The sequence below is a fragment of the Chinchilla lanigera genome, unplaced genomic scaffold, assembly GCF_000276665.1.
Source record: "Chinchilla lanigera isolate Chin_1 unplaced genomic scaffold, ChiLan1.0 scaffold00003, whole genome shotgun sequence".
Lineage (NCBI taxonomy): Eukaryota > Metazoa > Chordata > Mammalia > Rodentia > Chinchillidae > Chinchilla > Chinchilla lanigera.
In genome coordinates, this window is record NW_004955404.1 from 14,754,033 (window position 1) to 14,773,398 (window position 19,366).

Consider the following 19,366-nt stretch of genomic DNA (forward strand, 5'->3'; position numbering starts at 1 on the left):
TTTGTTTTTTGGTTTTTCTCCGGTACCGGGAACCGAACTCACGACCTTGCGCTTGCCAGGCAGGCGCTTTGCCGCTGAGCTAAATCCCCAGCCCCTCGGCTATCCTTAAAAGGGAGTTGCTACAGAGATAGAGCGTGTCAGGAGATGGACTCTTTGTAAACTCCGTCCTGGGCCTCTGTTTTCCCCAGCTGTTTGTATTTATTTATTTATTTATTTTGGTACCGGAAATCAAACTCAGGACCTTGCACTTGCCAGGCAGGCACTTATGCCCCTGAGCTATATCCCCAGCCCTGTATTTCTATTTAAAAAGTTTGTTTTCAAGTCCTTATTAAAAATAAAGATCAGGACCAAACAATTTATACTATCACTTCTTTTATCTCCCTTGACTTACCCAGGGCTTCTGTTCATTGTAGATCATTTTCGTAGCAAATGCAGACAGTTTCCTTCATGTCCTCCTTTGAGTAGTCTTTACAAGTCTTTCTGGGTCTGTGTGGCATCTTGTGACCTGTGGTTGCTGTTTCAAATACACCCACTTTCCTCATCTGTCACATGGGGCAGTGTCTGTACGCTTTCATCAGAGGGTCTTTGTGTTGTCACTGTGAGTCCGTTGCGCTCTCTCTACCTTATAGGCGGGTACCTAGGTTTCCCTATACATTGAGCAGGTTTTTGTTTCTAGTTCAGAATGTTTTAGAGGCTGAGTGCCCAAACTGCAACCCCAAATCCACTTATTTGTCAAAAAGTGCCAACCCTGCCATGAAATCTGCATACTGAGGTTTTAGTGTAGAAAAGGTAGCTCACACATTAACATCTTTTGTCTGAAAAGAAAAGCGCAGTAATACGTGCTGTAGATTCTCCACCACTGTTCTAGACCATGCGCAGTTCCAGGGAGCGCATAGGACATTTCCCGAGCCCTCCCCTGGAGTCAGTCCCTGGAGTCAGGTGTGAGGTTCAAGTTCAGTCAAACAGAGCCTTGTACAGGTGAGTGGTTGTTCACCTGTTTTTCTTCCTCTTTCCACTGACACTTGGAAAGTGGCGTTGGGGAAACTCGATCTAGCTTGGCAGGTTTGCTTATCTGAGTGTACACATCTCCCCAAGGTGTTAATTTGCCAGTGTTGATTATCCTAGAAGAATTGGCTCTTTACAAAGTCGCAGTTGCTTGGGTTAAAGCATAGATATAACCTGAAATTTCAGACACGTGGGAAAGATGCATTCCTCCTGCCTACCTTGTACCTGGAAGTCTGCCAAGGTGAAGAGCTAGCACACAGCAGCACTGCTTCCTTAGAGCAGGGTTGGTGGTACGGCAGTGCCGAGGGCCTTGGCAGACGCTAAAGTCATCATGGGAGTTTGTGGGGTCGAATGATCCCATGGGATGGATCATCTCTAAAAATGGCTGTTCTTTATTTACTTCTCTGCTGCTTTGATAAAAACTTCCTTTTGACTTTTGATCATGATTTTTGTGTTATGGTATAACAGTCACAACATAAAATTTACTGTTTTAAGTTTTTAATGGTAGAATTCAGTGACATTAATTACCTTCCTCTTGCTGTGTGGCCATCTGCAGCATCCATCTGCAGGATTTGTTCATCCTCCCAAACCGCAGCTCTGTACTCATTAAACAGTAATTTCACGTTCTCCTTTTCAACCAGCCCTCACCGTTCTACTTCCTCCAATGATTTCGACTGCTGTAGGTTCCTCTGATGAGTAGAGTCATCCAGGCTTTGTCCTTCTGTGTCTGGATTATTTTGTGTAGCCTAAAGTCTTCAGGGTTTACCCCTGGTATAGCCTATGTCACAATTTAATTTCTTTTAAAACTAAATAACATTGAGTGTGTAGATGTGTTGCATTTTGTTTTTCCTTTCATCTGTTGATGGATAGTCGGGTGGTTGTTTCTTTGGAGTATTGTGAACAATGCAGCTGTGAACTTGATGAATGCGTAGGTGTCTCTTTGGGTCCCTACATTCATGTCTTTCGGTGTACACCCAGAAGAATTGCTGGATCACATGGTAGGCCTAGCTTTAATTTTTCTTTTTTTTGGTGTGGAACTGCTGACTGTTTTACACAGCGGTGGTACCATTTTATATTCCCACCTGAACACTGTTTTTTCTGTTTAATTTGAAGACTAAATGAAGAGAAATGTTGGTGAACTGTGACAGTCTTTTGTTTAAATCGGTGGTGCAGTGGCCATGTCTTAAGATGGCCCACAGTCTTCTGTTCAGGTTCCTCTGATCTCGGTTTATTTCTTAGAATTTTTATCAAATAAAGGGACTGCAATATAGCTGTTTTTCGGTGAAACTCTACAGATTGGGAGTAAGGACACAGGCCCCTCATAAAAACAGTGCTTTGAACATTGTCTCATTGTAGAAAGTTGCTGTCAGTCGTAAGTATTCCCTTTGGGGTTGCTGTCACCTCTACACAGGGACCATGGCCTTCTTCTTGCCCTTATTTCTTGACTGAGATGCAGAAAGGGGACATGTGTGGCTCCCAGTCTCACGGGGTTCCTTCCCCTGCATGAGCACAGAGAGGGCCAGGCTAGGTGAGGCTACTGGATTGGTCAGGGTGAGCCAACCTTGCCCTGGTGGGGATGAATCCCTCTGACCAGCTCTAACCTTCGCTTAGGACCTGGGTAGAACAGAACCAGGATGCTAAGGTCTGCATTCCGGGGATGGCCAGAATGATGAGCTCAACAGTCAGTATGGTCTTGCCCATGCTGCTTTGCATGATAAAAACAAGGCAGAGAGATTACCCCCATGGTGGCTGTGGATCTAATCAGCTACACGTTTCCTGATTCTGTGTCCAGTTTAAAGAACCCTGGTGGTTTCTGCTGGACTGATTCTGAGGAGTGGGTTTAGATGATGGGTTGGCTTGTTCTGAAGGCCAGGTAAGGACAAAGCCGTTGGTGACTGAGCTTGCTGTTGCTGACCTCTGTTGCTTGTCACCAAACTTCCTTGCCGAATCAAGTGAGTTTGACCAGATTTCTTATTCTGGATAAAACTGCAGTCTTCTCTGTCTTTAAAGTTACCCCAAAGGAAAGCATGGGAAGGTATCTGTTCTGTGTTTCAACTTTTAAGATGAGCAGACTCCCTACAAACATACTAGCTTCTCTTCATCATTTATTATAGATCCATTCTGGGAGAATGTGTGTAATGAAGTTTAGGCTCAGTGGATTATGGAATAAATACCAGATTGACTCTGATTGTGGAAGGGCAGTGAATAGAAAGTTCTGGCAGTATCTGAGCTAGCTAATGTCCTGTTCATGGTTTTCAGAACTTACTTTTGTTTTTATGGGAAGCTTAGTTCAGTATAGACTCTGTATAGCTTTATATTTAGGATAGACAATATGAAATTGTAGATATGCAACTGATTGGGGTTTGCAAAACCCTCAAGTTCATATGGCTCAGTCGGGTAGTTTATCTGTCAGTCTGTGCTTAGGTTTCCTTTCTGAGGATGTCCGGGGGCGGGCGGGGGGAGATACTGAGAGTACTGTCAAGGTGAAACTGCCCTACGTATGGAAACAGTGCCTTTCCCTGAGAAGCACGCGATACTTTTGTTGGACTTTCTTTTTTTTTTTTTTTTGGTTTTTTCTCCGGTACCGGGAACCGAACTCACGACCTTGCGCTTGCCAGGCAGGCGCTTTTGCCGCTGAGCTAAATCCCCAGCCCCTTGTTGGACTTTCTTTAATGTTTTTTTCTAACACTGTGATCAAATCAGACTGGACTAGTAGTGCTTCCTACATGTTTATGATACTTTAATATTTTTCTTCTAAAAAGTTTCATTTTCCTTTCTCTGTTCTACTGTAGTTCCAAACTTGAATCAGACCTGGTGTTTTGTGAAAAGTTAATCCCATCCCAGGGCCATTTTGTCAGTCTTTCAGTTTGCTAGGGAATTGCTAAAAGGAGCTCTTTAATTTTCTGTGACTAGGACTCTGAGCTTACCTTTTTCAGAGGGAAACTGCTGGTGCCATGGTGAGTGTGAGCTGCGTCCTGCCATCTGGTAGCGTTGTCTGCGCCCTGGGGGGTGTGAGACACCAGGAGGAAGAGCTCCTGCTCAGTGGCTCCCAAACTGGGCTGAATGTTGGGTTCACGTGGGGAATCTTCTTTTTTTTTATCTTTTGCGTTGTTGAGGATTTGTGGTACTAGGACCTTCACACTTAGCTGCATTCCCAGCCCTTTTTTACTTTGTGTTTTGAGGTCGGATTTCGCTAAGTGACGAAGTTGCTCAGATTGGGCTTGAACTTGTGATCCTCCTGCTTCAGCCTCCCAGAATCCTGGATGACAGGCATGCGCCACCAATCCCAGTATGTGGGGAGTCTTTCAAACTACACTGAAGTGTGGTTTCTGTTTCTAGATATTCCAGTTTAATTGCTATTGGGAGAGATTTAAAAGTTCCTGGTGATACTAACAAGCCTCATGTACATGTTTAGCTTAATCTTGCTGTACGTTTTATCATCAAAACTTTTCTGTATACAAGGGTTGCATATGGACCTCATGTTTAATCCTTCTCAGTGGGGAAATCTCAGATGTAGACCTCAGCAGTGGCAGCTGTTCGTCAGCCGCAGGTGTCTGAGGGTCCAGGCTGAGACCTGCAGAGGAGGCCTGGGGTACTTTGTGAAAGACACCGTGGCGCATTGGGTGGACTCTGAGAGCACTCAGACCTGAGTTTTAACCCTGATTTTGCCATTTACTAAAGTGTAACATCTTAGAGAAATGCAGTCATCTCTCAGAGTTTCAGCTTCCTGATCTTTACAGTGGGAATAAAAAAGTGCATGCTTCATAGGGTTGCAGTGAATCCTGGATAAAATATCTTCTGCGAAGCACTTGGTACAGGTAGAAGCACCAGGAAGGTGAGGCTGTCATGAGGATAGATCTGCGGCTCTGCAGTTGGAATGCTTGTGTTTGAAGCCCCTTTTTCCTCTTCGGGCTCTTTGCCTCAGGCAGGCTGCTCTGAGCTTCAGTGTCCTCATTTGTAAAATGAAGATGGTAAATAATAGTGCCCAGCTCACAGGTTTGTGGCAAGGATTGAATGAGTTAGGCTGTGGAGAACATGTAGCACAGCGCTTGCGAGGTAGTGAGTATCCTAGCACCTGTTATCTTTGTTACTGAGGTCGCAGGAGGATTGAGTACACATAGTTACATGGAATGGCTGCAGGGGTGCTGAGGGGTGCCCGGGTATGTGGATATGATGGTTTAGAGAAGGGTCCCCAGCGATGGTGGAGATGTGTAGGGTGGGTTGGGGGTGTGTCAGGCAGAATGTGCCTTGAGCAGAATGTTGAGATGGAAAATAGAGAAGTGTTCAGGGAAGGTTGCAGCGTGGTATGGTGTAAGAATTTAGGAAAGCGTAGGGAGGTCTAGAAGGGCACCCGGGGCTAGGTGGCTTATAGGCTGGATGGGATAAAAGGGAAAGGAAGAGCTGTCTTCTGCCTGCTCTGCCATGGACTGTTTCTCCTTCACTGTGTCCCTCTGCCATGCTGCCCTGCCTCGGAACCAACCAGCTATGGACTGAAACCTCTACAAACTGTGAGCTGAAAGAAACCTTTTCTCCTTTAACGTGTGGGTATCAGATATTTTGTTCCAGCAACGAAAAATAACTAAGATAGCATTTGAAGTTTTTTTTAAATGATGAAGAGCAACCACTGGAAGTTTGTGAGTAAGGAAAAAGCTGGCCAGAGCAGTACATCTACTGGTGACCTCCTGCCTGTGGTTACTCATGAGGAGTAAGCGGCTCCCGTAGTAACAAGGACCTTGGGATTGGAAGGGAGAGGTCAGATCTGGGAGTTGGTGTCTGAGTCTCTTATGGGCCAGTTATTTGTTCATATTTTCCATTTTGTCCATTTAGTGAAGTGTTAAGTTCTCATGAATGGCTCATGACATACAGCAAATGAGAATTGTGAGTCATTAAGAAAACACTGTTTTGGATGTGAGGGCAATCTGGATGCGACATCTGTCACCCTACTGATCGCCAGAGTTGATTTGGGAGGGAAGTGTCCCCTTCCTCCCTCACTGCTCCATGTGCATCCCTCTCAAAGCTGCGTGCTTAGTTGGAGAGGATGACCACCCCTGATGGAGGAGGACCGTTTCCTAGGACAAGGGTATCCGACTAGCTGCACTCCCCTGCTAGAGCTCCAAACAAGCTCTCAAGCAAACATTGTTTTATTTCACTTAATGCACGTGACTTGATCTGATGATACGCCAGAATAAATGTTCCATGACTTAACAAAATGAAGCAGCATGGAGGCTGCTTAATCTATGGTAACAACCATGACAGATGGAGAAAGGAGAGTGGAAGGGAGCCTGTTCCTGAGGTCTTCCAAGGGGTTAGGTGGTTGCAGTGACGTGGTCGTAGTTCTGAGAGGGACCACAAAGCCAGTCAGTGCTGGAACTTGGGCAGTTCCTTAAGCATTGCTTTTTTGCTTACTGTTATTCTTCCAAAAATTTGGGAGGAAATATCCCAAATCCCATCACCCTAAAATGACAAATACGATAATGACAGATTCTCTTCCACTCTTTGTCCACCCGCAAACATTTCATGCAGTTACTCTTTTTTGGTGCTTATAGTTTATAGGCAATTTTGTTACTAGATTGACTTTACTCTTGGTATCTCACCGGTCCTTCGATTGGACTGTGTGTTGTCTGTGTTCGGTAGACCCAGGGTGAAAGATGACTGTCGTCCCGGTCTTTCACTTACATGAGATGCATCCTTGGCCAGTGTCTGGAGCTGCTTATCTTCCGACAGGTCTTTCCAATGTTGTTCTTTGCTTGGGTTGTCCAGGATGGCAGTGCATTTTGTCACTCCATGGACAAGGACAGTGGGAGTGGCGCCCCTTGGAGGCAGGCTGTGCACCATCCAGATGATCGGTTTTTACTGCTAATAGCCTCAAACAAAGCAAATCAGTAATAATTTCTTGTTTTGCAAAATTCCCCCACAAAATAAAAAAATTCTTGCATATACCAAAAATTATTATATCTAATAAAGCATTCATAAGTTTTGGATATGTAAAATACCATTTAATAGAAATCTGATTTCATATAATTAATTTTTTTTTTTTTACTACTTTATAGTTAATCGGGGAGTGTAGCTTATGTACATAAAATGCACATACCTTAAGTATTTGAATTTTGACACATGCAGGTGCAGTTCTTGGGCACTGCCCTGCATCGAGATAGCGATCCCCTCTATTGCTCAGAGTGTTCTTTCTTACTTCCGGTCTTACTCCCCACCCTCGCCCCGGACCACATCTGATAAGATTTCTGTCATCACAGATTAATTTTGCCACTTCCAAAAACTCATAAATGGAATCAGGTAGTATGTAGCTTTGGCCTAGCTTTTTCCCCTCATGTAATGCTTTGGAAAGTATTCCATGCTGTCACATGTGTCAGTAGTTACGGTTTAATTGCTGATTGTAGAATTTCTTCCTATGACAACAGCAGAGTTTATTTAGTCAGTGTTGGAGTTTTGGCTCGTTTCCAAGTCTTGGTGGTTAGACGCAAAACTGCTGTCAACAGTCAGGACACATCTTTTGGTGGATACAGGTTTTTGTTTCTTTTAAGTAGTAACCTAGGAGTACAGTTTCTGGGTCATAGCATGAATATGTTCAGCTTGAGAAGAAATTGCTGTATGACTTCTCTAAGTATTTATAGGGCATGAAATGGTTAAAGTCCTGTGTCGTTACGGTGTTCCTTTTCACTTGCTCCTTGATGGGTGATGCTGTATCTCTGTGCTTCCCTCCTGTTCATGTTTCTTTTTCACAAAGGAAAAAGATTATTTTTTATTTACCCACCGAGTTCCTGTTTTTAGTGCTTTTCATTTGTGTAGCTCCACATTTCCATTGAGTGTAATTTCTTTCCAGCCCAAAAGGTCCTTCTGTATTTCCTATAGTAAAGAAATGCTGGCGGTAAATTCTGTTTTTTGAAGGATGTGCTTGGCACATACTGAATTACAGGTCCGTATGGGCCCCCAGCCCAGGTTGAAGTCTGTGGATGTCTAACTGTCACGTGGCCTTCCTTGTTTCTGATTGTCTATACCTTTGTTCCCTATATGTAATATTCCTACTTTCTCTGGCTTATATTTTAATTTTTTTTCTCTTTTTTACTGATTTTTCAGGAGATTGATAATAATGACTCCAGGTATGATTTAATTTGCATTTATGGTTCTTGCAATTTGCTGAACTTTTGAATTTTTAGTTTGGTTATCATAAAATTTGGGAAATATTTGACCAATATGTCTTTTGTAATTTTCTTTTCTGCCTTATTCTTATACTCTTCTCCTTCCTGGATTCGTATTATGCTATGTGTATATCAGACCATTTGAAATTGTCTCACAGGCTCTGTTTTAGGGTATTTAGTCACTGAGACTAAACCCACAAGTTAAAGGAGGAAAGGTTTATGTCAGTCTGTAGTCAGCTGGCTCTAAGGCAGGCCAGCAGGGCAGAAAGGCATCATGGTATTTCTGGTGCAGCAGCCAGAAGGCAGCAAGCAGCAAGCCTCAAGCCTGCCTCCAGTCTCTTCCTTTGCATTATATCCAGGCTCTAAGCCTATTGATTGGTGCCACCCTATATCCAGCCAGCTCAGAAAAGCCCTATCTATGAATGCATGAGGTTTTGTGAGGACATCCAGATACAAGCTGTAACAGGCTCCTAAGTTTTTTTTTTCACTTACATTCACTCATATTCTGTTATCTTTAAACTGCTACTAAGATCAGCCAGTGATTATATTTCCCATTTCAGTGTTATTGTTTTCAGTTCGATAGTGGGCTCTTCTTAAAAACACTTTGTACTTTCCTGTAGAGACTCTGTGCCTTCACTCATACTTACCCTCAATTCTTTGAGCATAGTTTCCTTCAACCCGTTAGATGAGATTTATAAGAATTTCTTTAAGCATTTTAAAATCCCTTGTCTGTGCTAATTTATGTTTGCTTTTATTATTATTGTTTATGGTTTTGGGAGTGGGAATTGCTTTTTATTATAAAGACTGCTTTCATGCTTGCTATGAGTTATGTTTCCCTGTTCCTTGTATGTTTAAGATTTTGAAATTGTAAACTGGGTATCATAAAGGCTACATACATTGCAGGTCTGCATTCCGGTTATCTAAAGAGTGTGACTTTCGCAGGAATAGACATCTTTGTTGGCTGATCACTTTGAGCTTGTGTAGATGTTGGTAGGGCAGAAGTTGGAAGTCCAGTGTGTTTCCCAAACCTCTCTAACTTGGTGGGACTCAACCCTTAAACCCTAAGTCCTTTATGGGTCTTGTAGGGCTTGGTTTTAATTTTTCTGGGACAATTTTAGAGTAAGTTTGTTTTAGGTAGGTTTCTCTGGATAATTTTTTCCTGCAGGAGCTGCCCGGTGCATCGGAGCATGTTGAAGGGTATCTGACGATTCTTCTCCCAAGTCTCAGCAGCACCTCTCCTCCTAACAGCCAGCATGGCTGCAGAAATTGCCCCTTCCCCCCGGGTGGCAGAACTGCCCTACTCAGGATTATTTTTCTGGGGAGTGGTCTTTGACTGGAAGGCATGGTCTTCCTGGCATTTCAGCTGTTTGCCAGGCTTATTAGCCATATATGTGTGACGTTTCTGCACTCTGCTGGCGAAGTGAGAATTTCCCTTCCTCGATTCTTTTCTGCCAGACATTCAGCATCTCTGTTCATAGCACCTGCGCTGTGCAGGTGTGAGTGGTTTTGATCTGTAAAGACCTCAGCAGTTTTGACCATCACTCCAGGACTTTCTGTAATGCCGCCTCGGCCCTTAATTTCTGGGACCTGTCTTCTCCAATACCTCCTTACTGGCAGTTCCTCACCTAGCAGACGTGACTTAGATCTGCCCACTGACCCCTTACTCACTTAAGCAGAGGTTCTGTCCTGTGTTTGGATTGAACTCACTGCCATTGTCAGAAAGGTGTCTCCCACTGAGGGCCAGGTCAGGGCCGTGGTGGCGTTCACCTCATGAATATCCCTTCTCTCGGGCATCAGTTGTATACACTGTCTGTTATCTGGTATCTGAAAACATCTGCCTCATGATTTTGTCCTGACTTATGTCAGCTGAAGGATTCCAGCTGGTGCAGTGCCTGTTGCCCAGAGACTGGTTAGAGTAGCCGTCTCAGCCTGGATGTTTATGAGCCGTGGAGCCCGGAGCTGTGTGTACACTCAGGGTGTGGCTGCCTGAGCTGGAGGATCTACCTTTTAGCTTCCTTGTTGAGGAAGATCAAGGGCGAGGGCGCGTGCCAGGAGAAGGTCCCCAGATTCTGTCTTGAGTTTCCTGTGAACTTAGTAAAAACCTAGGTCCTGGCCATCCCAAACCTCCTGCAGAGGACCCAAGGAGAGGTCCCAGGAGTCTCTGTTTGATTTGGGGCTTGCTGTAGCAGAGGACAGCGAAGGTGACCATAGGCTGGGGGTGGATGTGGGCCCTGTAGAAGGTGAAAAAGCACCATGGGTCTCTGCATACCTTTTCTTGGGGTTCATGCTGAATCAGGCTTATGATTTATTTAAAAATTTTTAATTTTAAAAGCCGTTTTTGAAATGACATGCAAATAGAAGGGAGACTTCTATTTGGTCAAAATATGCTATGTGCGTGTATGAAAATAGCAATATTGCATAAAATTACTTTGCATTAATACAAATATATTCTTAAAAACATCTTTAGGTCTGAGAAATCTTTTCCCCTACCCTCATTCTTTAAAGATACTACTCTAGGTTTAGAATTTGTGGTTGGTGGTTATTTCCTTTCAGGACTTAAAAGATCATTTCAGGTTTTTCTTAATTAAGAATTTAGTTGTGGTGAAATACATAAAGCACCAAACTGAGCATTTTAAATCATTCTGAAGTACCGTCCATTGGCCTTCAGTACCTTCGCTTTTCTGTGTAGCCTTCACTGCCACCCACCTGCAGAGCTGAAGCTCTGTGCCCACTGAGCATTTACCTCCCTGCCGCCCTCGCCCCAGCCTCGCACCACCACTCCATCCCCTGTCCCGAGATGAATCTGACCACTCTGGACCCCGTTCTTTGGAGTGGAATCACCCAGTGTTCATCTTGCTGAAACTGGATCATTTCACTTAATGTCCTCATGGTTAATTTAATTTTTGAATAGGATTTTAATTTTTGAATAGGATTAGGTCATACTGTTTTTAGTTAGAATCCGGTGAAAATTTCACATTTCACCCGGTACTCAGCTGAGACAGTGAATGGCCAGAGGAAGGAATTTCTGAGATTCTTTCTCTGTCTGTACTTTGCTCCAAGCGCAACCCTCTGCCTTGGCTGTTTTGAAGTTCTTGTCTCCTTTCTGCTGCCTTGGGGACCAATTAGCTTAATTAGCAGGGTCATTTTCTTTGTTCAATCTCCTGGAGTAACATTTGTTGGCCCACAGCTGCTCTTTGGAATGCTGATCTTTCCATCTAAATGAGCAGGCCAATGTGGGAGTTAGAAGACATAGAGCGATAGAATGATAAGTACTGTAGGTCCTGCACCTTGTTCCTAGTTTCTCTGTATTTTTTTTGAAAGAAGCTAAGGTATCATTGGTGCTTTCGATAAATTTGGTTCTAAAAATGTTATGTGGTATAAGCCATCCTTTAGATAACATATCTTTACTACTGTAATTGTTGTTTGCTTCGGATGCCTAAAGTTCTTCATTTTCTTTAAGCTTAAAAAATGATATGGGGAAAAGGGTACGAGTGATGGAACTAAATTTTGCAATATTAAAAAATGTGCACTGTTGCTTTAGGATTACCGAATAGTGACTGCCTCAAGTTCAGTTGATAAATACACCACATTAGGAAAAAGGGGAAATCACATTGGTAAAATATTCTCATTTGGATGAATTCTTAGCACAATTATGCACAGTGGTGAGTCTATACAGGGCAAATTGCTTTCCCTGTTCACTCGTTTGACCTGAAAGTAGGCACGTAATAAAAATATTATTAAAGAGCTTTTTATAGGCAATATAATTATAATTGTTGTAAGAGTGTTGGCAATGGCTTCATGTGTAAATTTTTAAGGTCAAACATGCCATTTTTGAGAAGGTAGATTATAAACACATTTTTGTTTGTATTTTTAGGTTTTTCTTTTAGAAACAGAAAGGAGAAAACCAAGAAAAAATGTAAAAGTCTAACAGAAGCTTGGCGTTTTGCCTCTTCCCTGCGGTGGGGGCGGGGCTTCTGCTCTTGCTGAGGTTTTCCTTTTTCTCTCACTCACGGGCTTTTGTCCCCCCATTCCCCATCAGTTCACCTTTACTACAATTGTCACATCTTGCTCTCACCTGTGTCCCCTCTCTGAGAAGTTGGTAAACTGGTCAGAGGGGGCTTCTCTTTCAGTGACACTGGTGGTGGAGGGGCTTGGGGTCGAGGGGTCTGCCAGGCACTGTGTGAGGATGCGACCCCACCTTGAACGGATTGCCGCTGAATTGTGCCACCCGGTCTTTCCCTGGATGTTCGTAGAGCTTCTTCGTTGTGCTTCTCCTATAACCGTATGTGTTAACCGTCCCTTCACTCATCAGGGTACTGATTTTTAGTTCTGTGATCAGGTTGTTCTTGAGGGTCAGGGACATTCTGGCTCCATCTTCTCCAGCAAACCATGGGGCACCCTGCCTAGCATTCGCCAGCATGGGCTTGCTGGGGCCTGGCTGTGCACTGCTCTGCCCTTCATCCTACAGGGCCTGTGGAGCCCCTGGAATGCCCAGGGCATCGGAGAGGCCGGTTTTAGGGACTCTTGGTGGCCTTGGGCAAGTTCTTTCCCTGGCCCTTTAAGGGTGAGGTGAAGGTCTGTGAAGGAAGTGTTCCTGTTGGGTTCAGTTCTCCTGCGCTACTAAAAGAGGCCAGTTCCTGATTCTCACCCTCATCAAAGAGAGGTGTCACAGGGCCCTCTGCGAATGGAGGGGAGGACCCAACACCAGGCATGCTTTTCTAGCCTCTCGACTCCAGCCAGGGTGATGGGAAGGCAAGGGATGCAGCAGAGCGAGCACAGAGCTGTGGACACCTCCAGAAGAATGCCACATCCTGCAAAGTTCACAGGAACTTCCTGTACATGTTCTACCAGCCTGTGTACCCCTCACGGAAAACCAGGCAGAAACAAAGCAAAAGAAAACAAAAACAAAACATATCCCAGAAGGCTGCAGAACTGTCAGATTACAAAGCATGTCAGGTGGTTGTTTTGTGTGGACTTTGGTTTTCGTTTTCTTGAATTTCTGTACCTCGGCAGAGCAGTCGCCGGCCATGTTCACGGGGAACGAGGACATTGAGCAGGGCCTGGGTCCTCTCCTCAAAAACAGTGTGAATGTCTTTAGCTCATGCACTTGTGAAAGCAGGTGTCATACATTGCTAAGCAACTCAGGCCAACAATATTGGAAAAATACAGCCAGTTTTTTGCTTCAGTGGGTAGACATGCTCATAGTTTCCTGTTGCAGTAATGCCTGGTTTACCTGGAAGGTCCAGGATCTGGCAAAGTTACCTCTGAGTAGGGCCACGAACCAGGAAGCAAGTTCCAAATGCTCAGAGACCTTTAGGTGTTTACTCAGGGGCTGTTGACTCTGACTTGATTTAAAATAATATCAGGTCATCTTCTGGTCTTAAGAACAGTCACAGGAAATGGGGAAATAGTCTGAGAATTTCAAGAGACACTGGGTAGTCCAATAGCAGGGATGAAATGGAATGGTAAAGTATGCAGAAGCCATGGGAGCCCTTTGGGAGGAGCTCTCAGGCCGAGGGTCACTGACACAGGACAAGAGTGTCCTGCTGCTAAGGAACCTACATTCTGAAGGAAAGCTACAGTTTGCGGTTGTTTTAGAAGACCTCCGTAGAGTGAAAGATTGGATTCTGAAAAGGAGATTACATTTCACCAGTGGGGCAGTTTACTTGCACGGAAAGACCACCTCCCCGCAACATGCCCCTCATTCCTTTCATGGTTGTATTCATGTGGACAGTGGGTTATGTGTTTCACATTCCCTGATAGAAATACTTGAGAAAGAAGAAACGATTTATTTTTGAAATACATGAAAGGTACTACTTTATTTTTAACACTTAATTTTCATAACAATGGGGATCAAACCTAGGGCTGTTCACGTGCAAGGCAAGCACTCTCCCCCTACCACTGAGCTATAGCCCAGGACTACTTGATTTATTTTTAAAAATTGAGTAAAATGATGGCAGGCATGGTGGCTCATGCCTGTAACCTTAGTATCTGGGAGACTGAGGCAAGAGGATCGTCACCAGTTGAAGACGAGCCTGGGTTACATAGTGAGTTTAAGGCCAGCCTGGACTGTACTCTGTCTCAAAAGCAACAACAGTGAAGAAAATTGAACAATTAGTGCTTTGGTCCAGATTACTAAGATCTCATGTCCCAGATGTACTTTCTTGCCAGCCCCAGGTAATAACTAGCCCTAAAGTGAAGTTTGTATCCCACAGTTCATGGCATTGCTCCTCACGGCCGCATAGGTCCTGGTATAACCAGTAATTGGACATTTGGATTGCCTTCCAGTTTTTATGTATTGCAGACAGTACTGCAGTGGATATGATTAAAGCTGAAACCTTTGGATACACCCCTAATTTCTCAGGGTATACCAATTTAAGGCTTTTGATAGGCCAGTGCACCTTCCACAAGGCTGTTCACTGTTTATATCTCCCCGGAAATGATATGATGTGTCAGTCACCCCCCTGCCCAGACTGAATACTGTATTTTTAAAATCTCTGTTGATTTCAATGGTAAAAAAACGTACTGCTTTGTTATTTTGATTCATATGGTATTGAGTAATAGTGAATTTGAGTACTGCATATATCTGTTAGCTGTTTCTGCTTTTGTTTGTGAAATTCGTGGGCACTTTCTCCTGCTGTGGTGCTGAGTATTGAACCAGGGACTCACACTGAGTTAAGTCAGCAGGCTGCCTTGAATTTGTGCTCCTCCTGCGGGTGTCTCCCACGCAGCTGCGATTCTGGGTGTATCCACCACCCTTGGCCTTTTCTTTGCCTTCTTCCTCTCTTTCTGTTTTGGATGGGTAGATTTTGATAATCCTTATTGATATTTAGATAGTCTCACTTTATTAAAGAAATTAATGCTGGATCTGGCATATAAAGTGCAAATATTGAGTCCAGTTTGTTTTTTGTTTGCTTTTTATTGTTCTCATGATAAAACTATTTTGGTTGCTTGAGAAAAATCAAATAGTATCCTTTCTAAAATACCTTCCTGAAATCCTTTCTAAAATACCTTTCTGAAAATGTAGAACTAAAATATTAGCAGAGTTTGCAGATTGCTTTTCTCCACATTGAACATGAACTGTTTTAAACTAGGACACATATACCAACTTTAATTTTCTACATTGATGAAGAACAGTTGCTTCATTTAAAAAAAATAAGATGTTGAATACCTGGTCTCCGTTAGGCATGCATTTTCTCATGTATGGGAGTACTGTCACTTTGTAAGGCTGCTTTCCTGTTTGGTCACCTGGGTTGCAGTAGGTGCTCATTAAATGGGAGCCATATTAACCTCATGCTGATGTTAGCTCAGCAAGCTAACACTAAATACTCCTCTGGAGGTGTGGACAGGTGGGTTTGTTTTTATTTCTCAGGATTTAGGTAGAATCTTAGATTATCAATTTTGTACCTATTTTCTTTTTAATGTAAAATATTTAAAGTCAGAAGTTTCCTGTTGTTCTTTGTTTCCTTTCTACTAACTGCTGAGTCTTCCCAGTGTCTGTTTCTGTTGGTTATGGGTCACATTTTTAATGTGTGTCTTTGCATGTGTGGTACAGGTTCTACTGTGTTGCGTGTCATGACTGTCACTAGAGTGGGATGAAGGAATTGAGTTTTGTTTCTGGCAGGCCATCCAGTCAGAACTGGATCTGCTGCTTCTCTAAGGCACCTCAGTCACAGGCCGGCTAATTCCATTTTGGACTTAGCCCGAAGGCATGGCTGGGACTCTCCAGTGGGTTCTTTAGAATGCATCTCAGTTTATCCCAGTGAGTTGTTTTTCTTTTTCTTTTCTTCTTTTTTTTGAGACAGGGTCTCACTGGCCTTGACTTCACTGTGTAGCCCACGGTGGCCTCAAACTTAAGGCGATCCTTCTGCCTCAACTTCCTGAGTCCTGGGATTACTGGCTTGCACTGCCACACCTGGCAAAACAGTGTTTTGTTTTTTTTTTTCCTTCTTTTTGCAGTACTGGGGATTGAACCCAGAGCCTTGCATATCTTAGGAAAGTGCTCTACCACTGAGCCACATCCCCTGCTTTCCTTAAAAAAAAAATACATAATTTAAACACTCTTTGGATTCTCTCAGCCTGTGCCTTTATCTTAGGATCAGGTTCTTGCTCTTTACTTTCTCAGTGAAGTTGTCCTTGGCCTGTTCTTAGAGGCACTGCTGTGAGTCACTTTGGCCTTTATGTCACGTGAGGCTCCCACAGAAGTGTGTTTTAATGTTTCCTATGCGTGACATAGTGTCACCATAGCAGTGCACCTCTCAGGCCGGGGATATAGCTCAGGGGCACAAACACCTGTCTGGCAAGTACAAGGTCCTGCGTTTGATTCCCAGTACCCAAAAAAAAAAAAAAAAAAAAAAAAAGGAATGCACTTCTCTATTTTTCTCTTCTGTTTCAGGCACTTCGCCTTAGCAACGTGGCGATGGGGAAGACAACCACGGGCCAGATAGTCAATCTGCTGTCCAACGATGTTAACAAGTTTGATCAGGTTAGCTGCACGTTTTCAACATGTGCCCCCTTTGTTCAGCCTAACTTGTTGGAATGTTAAGTTTTGGGTGTAGAGCAGGAGGTAAGATAGGGGTGCTTTAGTCTGCATCTCACTTCCGTGCAGTTTAGACATAGTACTGTGTGTTTATCCTGTAGATTAGAGGTTTTTTTTTTTTCTGTTATTGCCTATTACATACTTCCATAATAAATAGGCAGAGGGCAGTATTCGTGCCCTCCCTCTCAGCCACCTGTCTGTCTCCCGTGGACTCCTCCTTCTTAGCACTTAGCATGAGGCTGGCTGGATTGTCTTTCTGCTTTTCCTGAGGATCAACTCCTGGGCAGACTCACCAGGGTGGACACTCCCATTTCTGCTTCCGTGGTTTTAAAACCCACTGTGGTCACTTTGGCTTGGGTTCTCTGTTTCTGTTCTTTTGGAGCAGAATGTTTCTGTGCCACATTCTCTCAGGTTTCATTTTTATGCAGCCCTAAGAACTTGTCTTTTTCTTCAAAGGTGACGATCTTTTTGCACTTTCTGTGGGCGGGACCACTCCAGGCCATCGCAGTGACAGCCCTTCTCTGGGTGGAGATCGGGGTATCGTGTCTTGCTGGGATGGCAGTTCTGATAATTCTCCTGCCTTTGCAAAGCTGCTTTGGGAAGTTGTTTTCATCACTGAGGTAAGAGAAATACTGGCTTGAAAGCTATGTCATATGTATTTGGTGGCACCTACCATCCTGCTCCGTGCTTTTGTTCAGAAACAAAATAAGTACCTTTTATTATCCTGTCTTTGCATATGTGACAGGCCCGTGAGGCTTAGCCAGTGCGGGCCCCTCTGTGAGCTGAAGGCTGGTCTTACAGGAGAGGCTGAACATACTTGCTGGCTGCTCCATAGCTTTCCAGGCACCCTGGGCTCAATAAGTACAGTATTCCTAAGCAGAAATTACATCCATAGACGTTACTTAAGCACATATTAAGTAATAATAAACTCAAACATTTTCTAGGCCTGATTCTAACTGCATATATTTAAAAATTTTTATTAATATATAGAGTACATAATAATTACATTCATCTTGGGGAATTGGTACATACATATATTGCATCATGATCATTTTTACCCCTCTTTCCCTCCCCTCGCCTCTTGCCCCAGACCCACTTCCTGTCTCCATAGATTTTTATTAAACTTGTGTTCCAGATATTTTCTTACGTGTATACATATCTATTGTTTTTAATTTTGTATTTCCACTAAAGTATACACTCCCCGAGGACAGGGTCAATTTTAGCAATATCTTTATAAAGTCCTGTGGTCCTTGATGCATGTATGTTAGAAAATGGCTGTTGATGAAGGGCTTAATGATAAAGTGACTTAGGCCTTATCTTAGTTACTTTTCTTCTTGCTGAGACAAAATACCTGACACCCAAAATTAAGGGAGGAAAGGCTTATTTAACTTATAGTTTGTAGAGCTTTCGTTCCATAGTCATAGGCTCCAGTGCAGGGTAGCACTGCAGACAAACAGTTCATGGCCTGCAGAAGGTAGCAAAGCAACAAGCGGGGGCGGGGGGACCATGGCTCTTTCTATCCCTTTTATCTTATCCAGGCTACTTAGGGCAGATAGCACGCACACCCTTAATCCTAGGGCCTTTGATCCTAGCATTGCAGCATGAATCAATCCCAGTGTTACTCTAGATCTAGCCACCCTGGAAAAAGCTCCACGTATGAGTACATGAGGCTTTGAGGGGACAGCTAGACACCAACCATAACATACTTCCCCCGACAGTAAGCATGCCATAGCCCCCTCACTAGATTGCCTTGAAATTTTTTCTGCTAGATCAATTAGCCCACTGCCCTTAATCTCAGCCTCAGGCAGAAACTCTGGACATGAGCAAAATGCAGACAAACTTTCTGCCAAGCCATAACACACAGTCTGGAGTCCAACAGCCAATGCAGTCCTTCTTCACAGCAGAAACTTCCTGCGCCTGGTCTTTACTGGTAGAATTTCTGTCAGCATTCTGGTCTTCTGCGCTCTGACTAGAATCTCTATAAGTACAGCTTCAGGCATTCCAGCTCTGCTTGTTCAGCCGTCATCTCCAAACCTTTCCTAATTCTTCCCTTTCCCACAAGCCAGCTGCAAAGGCTTTTAAACCATGTAGTCAGGTACAGTTACAACAATGACCCCATTTCTGGTACCAAATTCTAGAGCTTCCTTTCTGGGCAAATTCACCTTTTAAATAATTCCTGAGAGAACATACCTGACACCCAAAGTTAAAGAAATAAAGGTTTATTTACTTACAGTCTGTAGAGGTTTCAGTCTATAATCAACTTCCATCCCCTATATCTTACGCAAACTACTAAGGGCAGGTAACACTCACACCCTTAATCCTAGGGCTCTCGATCCTGTCATTGTGCCATAAATCATTCCAGTGTCACACACTGTAGATCCAACCACCTCTGAGAAAGCCCCCCCATGACTCTATGTAGCTTTTGGGGGACATGTAGATACAAGCCATAACTGACCTGAAGCAGGTACAGTAATTTCCTGACTTAGGAATGAGTTCCATTCTGGGAGAACTTTCGTAAGTCAGATTCATTTATAAATCCATCAATGGGATTTTATAACTGTTGACACAGATGTACAGTGTAAGCATTAAAAAACCAAACACACACACAAATACTGTAAGTGAACTATTTTTACTTTTATAGTTACCTTAAAGTGGTGGTACAGTACAG

General features: G+C 43.6%; 1 protein-coding gene across 2 annotated transcripts in view; it reads left to right on the top strand.

Annotated features, from left to right (window-relative positions):
* Abcc4 (ATP-binding cassette, sub-family C (CFTR/MRP), member 4) overlaps nt 1-19,366 on the top strand; it is a gene marked incomplete at its 5' end in the record, with an annotated part of 227,137 nt that overhangs the window by 53,225 nt on the left and 154,546 nt on the right. For both annotated transcript variants that reach the window (XM_005374108.2, XM_005374109.2), the window contains 2 exon segments: nt 16,555-16,644; nt 17,155-17,318. In XM_005374108.2, the coding sequence (XP_005374165.1) occupies nt 16,555-16,644; nt 17,155-17,318 (254 nt within the window).